This window comes from Apis dorsata, unplaced genomic scaffold, assembly GCF_000469605.1.
Source record: "Apis dorsata unplaced genomic scaffold, Apis dorsata 1.3 scaffold_44, whole genome shotgun sequence".
Lineage (NCBI taxonomy): Eukaryota > Metazoa > Arthropoda > Insecta > Hymenoptera > Apidae > Apis > Apis dorsata.
In genome coordinates this window covers 1,629,273-1,637,474 of record NW_006263346.1, presented here as the reverse complement: position 1 = coordinate 1,637,474, position 8,202 = coordinate 1,629,273, and the positions used below count along the sequence as shown (strand labels likewise).

The 8,202-nt window shown below is 40.2% G+C and overlaps 1 protein-coding gene across 1 annotated transcript in view; it reads right to left on the bottom strand.

The window, feature by feature from the left end:
* LOC102670653 (protein groucho-like) overlaps window positions 1-8,202 on the bottom strand; it is a 51,177-nt gene that overhangs the window by 24,250 nt on the left and 18,725 nt on the right. Inside the window, exons 3-4 of the mRNA XM_006608840.1 lie at window positions 5,837-5,943; window positions 2,640-2,703 (exon numbers count right to left, since the gene is read on the bottom strand). Coding sequence (XP_006608903.1) covers window positions 2,640-2,703; window positions 5,837-5,943 — 171 coding nt within the window. The remainder of the gene's footprint in view (window positions 1-2,639; window positions 2,704-5,836; window positions 5,944-8,202) is intronic.

Sequence of the window (8,202 nt, the reverse complement as noted above, 5' to 3'; positions counted from 1 at the left end):
CGAAAGCCCCCAACCACTCGGCCCAGCTTGCTGCTTGGTTGCTTGCACGGTGTCACATCGGTGTAGCAGTTTACAGAGATGGTACAGTTCGCGACAATTACGATCAAACGTACAGTTAACATCGGCGTACGATCTCGCGAGCCGGGGATGAGGGATTGCGATGGAAGTCGTGTCGCNCTCCGCGCTTTCGGATCGATCATTGCACATGCCGCGCGCTCTTCCCTCCCCCTGTCATTTTTCCCCTCGTTTCTCTCATCTCTCTCTTCCTCTCTCTCTCTTTTTTCTTCCCCTCCTTTTTCATTTTGCATTTTTCTTCCGCCCTCTCGCTCTTTCTTTCTTTCTTTCTTTCTTTCTTTCGTGAAAATGGGTTGCTCGAGAAATAAAGAGAAGCGCAAAGAGAAGGGAGGAAGAGAGAGGAAGAAGGTGTTGGCGAAACGATCAACGATCGCGAGATAATGCTGGAGGGAGGTGTTTTTCGTACGCCGATTTAAAATAATTTCTCAATATCGGTGGGTTTTTCTTTTTTTTTTTCTTTCCCCTGCCCCTTAGGAGAAGGATGAAGATAAATGCAGAAACGTGGATTGTATAGCCAGGGTTGTTGACCCTGCAACGGGAGAGAGAAAGAGAAGGAGAGAACAGTTTAGAGAAACCGCATAACGGGAAGAATAAAAGCACGGTTCTCGAATATCGGTGAATTTATATACACGGGAATAAAGCGGGCGACCCGATTTCTTTTTCTTTCGAACAACAACCAAGCCTATCCTCCCGGTGTAAGTTTCCCGAGGACTTATCAAAACACGCGAAAATTGCCTTTTCGCAAGGAAACGCCATCTTAACGCTCGAGATAAATAGAAGTATGGTGTGGGGTGGTATTTTACTCGGGTATAATCGGGTAATTACGGAAATAGAAACGAAGCGAGACGGTAAATGTAAATTTGATTGGAAGGGAAAAGTCTTGCAAAAATGTCTATTTCTAAATTTCAGATAGTCTGCCACTCTTTATTTGTTTCTCCTCTCTTTTTCTCCTGTTTCTGTTAGTTGTAAAAAATTATGCGAATTGAAAGAAAATTTTAAAAATAACGTATTCGTCGTAAAATATCTATTGATAAGATCAAAAGTAAAATTGTAAGAGATAATTTTTGTTAATTCTTATATATCAATTGAAATAAATATTTTAATGTACAATTCCAAGGTATTTCGATTCGACGATGTTTCTATTTACTTTTCTTTTCTATTATAAGGAAAACAATTGAATTGCGAATGATTGTTATAATTTTGGCCGGTATTCTATCTTGGTATCGAAATAACCTTTTAATCAATTCTAAAGGATTCTCTCTCATTAGCATTCAAGAGAAGGAATAAACGGTTCGAGGAATAAGCAACAAGGAGGAAAGATATTTCCTCGTTTAATTTTCCCAATGATAGATTCGATTCGGCGAAAATTCACGAGACTTATTTCTTTCCGAGATACATTGGCGAGATGAAAATTCGTTGAACGAGAAATAATGAAAGTAAGAACGAAAGTATCGGTTTCATTGACCACCGATAAAAGATAAAGGTTTAGTTTAGAACACTTTTTGTTCGCGTTAATTTTCCTTAATCACCGATCGAATTAAACCGCGGAGAAGAAAATTCGCGATAATTTTCTTTCAACAGAAAAAAAAAAAAAAAAAAAATACGATCGACTAATTATCCTAAAATAATATTATAAAATCGCACGATAGCGAAAGAAAATGAATTTTTCTCTACGTAAAATTCAAAAATTCGTTGGAAAAATATTAATAAAAATTAGCTATTAAAAATTAAACTCAAAACTTAAAGATTTCCATAAAATTCCTATTACATACCAATCACTACCACCTATTCAAAATTTATTCATTTAAAAATATCTTTTTTTTCAAAACATCTCACCTCCTCCGCACATACTGGAAAGAGCAATAACAAAGGAATTCGTGGATCGGTCCGTCTGCCGATAAATATTTGATAAAGAAGCGAGAAATGAAATGGACTCCGGTGGGCAAAATACTTTGGCCCACCGTTAATGCCACACTTTAATATAGGTAAGTCCAAGTTAAGCTCCTTACCGATCACGATACGATTAGTACGGTTGGCTGAGCTAATTGCCTCCGTGCTGATGGGAACTGAATCGAAGAGCCGGCAATATGAAGCGGGAACAATATCGATCGTTTTTCTCCCGGCTTAGTAGGGTCGCGACAAAGATTACCGAGTTCAATAATGGCCCTGTAACCTCGTTGCTTATAAAACCCGATTCCGTGGCTACGATTACCCTTGCCCCTTATCGATAATTTCACAATAGGAGCACGTGCATCGCTCGAAGGGTGGAAGAATATTTTTGTCGAGATTTGCGAAATTTCGTTGTCGTCCAACTAATTCAAAATCTTTTCCTCGCCGCGAAAAAGAATCTTCTCTCTCCCCTAGATTCGATCGATTTTGTTTGTTGTTCTCTTGAAATTATTATTATTATTATATAATGCAATTCGAACGAAAATTAAATGGCCAGTCGGAAAACGATTCGAGGCAAGCGATCTTTTCAACGAATCAATGTATATATATATATATATAAAACGTGTTGTGAGAAGATTAAAAAGACGTGAAAACGAACTTACAAAGTGCCTTACCATAACGTAATGCCTCTGCATCTCGGTCTTCTCGCTGGCCAACTTCTCGCATTCGATCTTCAGTCTGTGAAAAGTGAAAAGCGATGATGAGCGATCGGTACGAGTCCAGGCATGCGTTAAAGCGGAAATGGTGAGCACTCGAGTCTCTTTATAAATTCTATATATATTTTATAAGCGTGCTACATACTGTGTATAAATAGTCTACAAGTATAGTATACACTTAGTCTCAGAACGAGTGGTAGGAAACGGTGCAAATCGAAAAATCATCACAATTGTTTCACTTTCGAGAAGATTAAATTTGAAACGATCCAATTGGATCCAAATCAAATCTGAATTATCAATAGCAGATTACTCTACATATACATGTATACATATATATATACATGAAACTACAAAGTGGTGCAAATGGTGATTTTTCAAATATTCCAACAATAGTTCCACAAACTATTTATCCCATAAATTATTCCATCGAAAAAATTCCCGTTTATTTGACAAATTTTGAAAACTCGATCTTCTCGAATAACGGATATGGAATTATTATTTTTCCTTTCCTGGCCCGTATTTTTACACGTAGAATCATCCACCACTCGACCTGGAAGACGACACCCCTGCGCACACGTAGCAGATACGTGCAAACACGTAGGGCAAGACGTTGCCTTTCCCTTTGGGATTTGCAGCATCTTGAATTCGTGGAGGCGAAGGAGAAGGAGGAGGAGGAGGAGGAAAGGAAGAGGAGGAGGCGCATGGCTTGTCTCTAAGAAAGTAAGATCGAGTTCTACGGCGAAAAAGTCGAAGGAGTAAGGAGGAGGAATGAGATTATAGCGGCGTTAGCGGTTGCGGTGACCGACCCAACGGTTGAAAATATCCGCGAGGAAAAGACGCGGCTATGAATAAAGGAGAGGACATTTTTGGCAAATAGGATCTATTCTACGTTCGTTATTTGGCGAGGAGAACGAGGGATTATTTTAACCTCGGGTTTGCAATCACTTGACACGATCATTTATCTTCATGTATGTAAGCGTGGAAATTGTTCGAAGTTGTTCTCCGAGGAAGAGAAAAGAAATTTTATGTAATTGTTCGGTTTAATCAGATTATAATTTTGAAAGGAATTATTGTTAATAAATATGCATTGGCGCGTACGAGATATAGATTAATTTAAAATAATTTCCACGTTTGAAATCTCTTTTATAAATCGATTAGAACATAACAATGAGACGAAGAAATAGTAATGGATTTATATCTTCAATTAGCTTCACATGCACTAATCCAATAATTTATTGATCTTGAATCAGTTAAATAAAATATTGAATTTAATTACTTAATCTAATCATATATCCTGTATTATTTATACAATTCATAAAACGCTAAAAATCTGTTGTAAAAAAATTGATATCGATTTAGAATGAGAGCAGAGTAATTCACAATACGAGAACGCAACTTTTGAAAGATCGTCTTACGACCCTGCAGCGAAAACTATCTCGAATTAAACACACTTTGCGATATCCTATTTTTTTCTCAAGAAAAAAGGGAAAAGTCGTAATATTTTCGCATCGTAAAATGTCGTAAAAGAATATTAAATGGAATGCAAAACTTTGATTAGTTTTTTACCAGTATCTGCATATATATATATATATATTTTTTTTTAATATTTACGATGCGTTTAATGAAAAGTAATTTTATACAATAACTGTAAATATCATACACTTTGATAAGAGAGCATATACAAGCTAAACGCTTCTCGTTATTTATTTTGTATCAACAATTAAGCCTCGTTACGATAATGTTAATAATTCTAACTGCTAATGATTACTCAACGAGCGATTAAACTGAAAGCGTTACCACTTATATCCCTTCTAATAACCCAGCAAATTTAACTTATTTTTAAAATGATCGAATTACACAAACTCCAAGTATCGCTCGAAGTGAACTAACCAATTAAAAAAAAAAAAAAAAAAAAGAAGAATTCAATATTTATTCAGAAAACGCCGTGCAAATTTCCTCCTTAAAATCAAGAACGAATAATAAAGATCCCCGTAAGAAATCGTTCCTCCACATTTTGCTTCGAAGAAGAACGCATGCATAAAAAGAGAAGGAAAGAAAAAATAATCAATAATTTGTTAAGAAATCTCTTTAACGAAACTGTTCCTCCCCCGATCCAACGTAGACGCGAATTACGACGGAGGGAAATTGGTCGAAACTGGAACAGTCCCACCGAAAACGGTTTCGAGCGGAAACTCGCGAGTTGGCGAGCCGCGGTTTGTACGCGGGCACGTAGTAGCCGAGCGTTAACAACGAAACGCAAATTTAACCGTCCATCCGACGGTTTCAACGGTATCGCAAGTGCGCCACCACGCTAGATAATTAATGATACGTAAACGCAGACATTTGTACACACGGTCCCATTACACGCCGCGCCGCCGCCGCTGCCGCCGCCGCCCTCCTCCCCCTCCGGCACGAAAGTGAGCGGTGTTCCAATAACGTTAACGGTTATAGGCACAGCCTGCATCTGGATACTACTTGGCGGAACGTCGATTAATTACCGTGTCTCGATAATCAATTATACCATAAATCGTTCGCATCACGCCGATATTCTTTGCCGCGCAAACGATTCCGCGATTTTCCCAAGCTGGAGGGGGAGGGTGAAGGGAAAGTTGGAATTTCCGCTCGAGGATATTTCCCCCGATACTTGTTACGTTACGTGTAAGAGAATTCGAGACTCGTTAGTGGACACGTCTCATCTATATATATATATGTACTCGAGAAAAATCTTTTATTATTGAATTATTTTTTTTTTTTGGAGGGATGCGGCTGACAAAAAAATAATTCGTCCATTCTCTAATGAAGGCGAGCCGCGATCGAGTGGGAAGCGTTGGACGCGTTATTGAAGAGCGGACGAGAGACAGAGAGAGAGAGAGAGAGAGAGAGAGACGGTGTGCAACAGCGTGAAGCGAGGGATGGATGGTGGTTCCTCGAAGCGACCTCGAAAACAGGGGATGCGATGGTGGAAAGGCGAGGAAAGGCGGGGAGGCATCGGCGTCAATAATCGTGGATCTTGGAGAAACGCGAACGCGGCGAAGACGCGAAGGGATGAATAGACGAGAAAACTGGAGAGGAGGAGGAGGAGGAGGAGAAAGAAAAACAAAGAGGGAGGGAGAAGAGACGAGTAGAGGCGAGTAAAAGAAAAGAGAAAGACTCACGAGTGGTTCTGTTGCTGGATGAAATTGAATTCCTCTTTGATCCTCTCGCAAGTGTCAGCCACCGTGAATTTCAGCCCTCCCGCAGCCCCGCCGCTTCCTCCGCCACCCTGCAACAAAAAGAGATGGGAGAGGGGGAAAAAAAGGGGAAAATAAGAGAAGAGAATTCGATTAGCATACACGACAAAGCAGCCGCGACAAAGAACGAAAAATAGATCGGCTAGAACGGAGTTATGGTTGTTACGCGTGGCATGCACGCGTTAAGATTCGCTTCGATTTGCAGAAAAGATTCTTATTTTTCGTTATTGATCGATCGATGATCAATAAAGGCATATTAAAGTATAATTATTTCTATTAACTCGAGATACGATAGAAAAAAATTTAAGTAAAAGAATTTTTTGACTTTTCATTATTTAATAAGATTTCTTAAGAAAATATTTTCAAAGGATGCGTTTACCATGGAAAATATCACCGTTAATGAATCCTACGTTACAAAGATTATTCTGCGTTTACAACGCAAGATTTCGTATGATTAATCATAGATTCCATGGCATTCGAGGCGATACACTTCAGAAGTAACATCGACATCCAGGTTCAAGCATTGAAAAAAACGCTGTTCTTGTCCCCCCTAGAAGAGAATAAGAAGACCGGGCGAGTTAACAAGCAAGATTTCTATCGAGTCGCACAATTCGAACAGACGATACGATAACAGTCTTGCCGCAACGATGGAACTCTATTTACGAAATACACCTGAGAGAGGGGGAAAAAAAACTCGTTAAAGGGTGTACAGGCAACGTCGAAGAAATCTCGTTACGCCGGAAATCGTGGAAGAGAAATAGAGAAAAAAGAAACAGAGAGAGAGAAAGAGAGGTCGACGAGTACATCGACGGACCTCAGGTTGGCGAAACCGCGGAATAAATTCGAAATAAATCTTAACAAATCCGAATTTAAAGGAAAACCGAGCGGTATATACGTTCGTTCGTTCGTTCCAGAAACGACTGTAAAATCGTAACGAGGTTAAAGTCGAAGATGACAAGCAACCACCATCAAATGGCCTTCGACCGCATAAGGCGCACGCAAACACAGAAACCGAGGCTCAGAAACGAGAGGAGAGGGCATCCAGGTATAAAAGACGGAGCGACTCCGTGGGCTGAGAGGGAGAGGAGAGGAGAGGAGAGGAGAGGAGAGGAGAGGAGAGAAGAGGAGGCGAGGCGAGGCCTGAAGAGCCAAGGATGAAGGGCCATGAAGGCGTTCTTAATGAGACCCATTCCACCAGGTAGCACGAGGTCTGTGTCTACGGGTTCTTCAACCGCCCCGTATATACCGACGCCGCTCTACCGGTTGAAATTACTGAGAGAAAAGGATCGGGCTTTCCGATGACAGTAATGATTACGTTACGTGTACACATGCGTGAGTTTCCTTGTATACTTGTTATATACGTAATCCGCGGTGATGTCGATCGAATTGAATCGTAAGTGGTGGAGTGGGGATATCAAGAGAAGCTATGTACATATATAATCCGATCGCGTGTAAAAACCTTTTTTCGAATCGATTTCATTTAGAGATAAATAACTTTCGTTGCAACTTTGCTATTATTTGATATTAAAATAGATGTAACATTTTTTTATTTCACGTTCAAATTGAAAATTTTATTCCTATTCCTACTGTTGTCGGTTTGAATAAAATTAAAATCGTTCGAATCGGAAACGGGTCCTTCGATAATTTTTATCCTCCCAGAAAATGAAATTCTGCCGACAGTATTATACACTCGATTGAAACTCGATACAAACATTTATTTATATATCAAAAGCGCAAAAAGCGTGAGAAGCTTTCGGGGAGGGGGAAAAGGATGGAATTCCATTTTCCAATCAGATCATTAATCCGATACAGTTACGGGCGCATCATCATTGAGCATCAATATCGGCGCGACAACCAAACGAAAATGAAAGAGAAAGAGAGGAATTTCGGGTGGCGGATGACAAAATCTCTCGATAAAGAGAAATATCACGGGACACGGGGCGTTAAATGGTCAATGACTGTCCGCGCCGCTCGGAAAATTCCAGTTTTTCGACGCTACGTAGTCTCGCGTAGAATGATTTGGCCACTTGTTGAATTCGAAACGGGGAGTGGCTGTCGGTGGTAAAATGGTTTGGGAACAGGTTGGGGAAGAGGACGGCGGTGTGGGCCTCACTTGTTGCAATCATCAAACGGAACAGTCATCGAACAGGTTGTTGTTCCGATGGTTAACCCGCCGCATATCCGTTATGTGATACGGCCAACGGCAATTCGTTTTCATGAAAATTCTCGCGCCACCTGACCAACGTGTTCCCATCCATAATTCCCCGATATCGATACCGAATCTTCGCCCT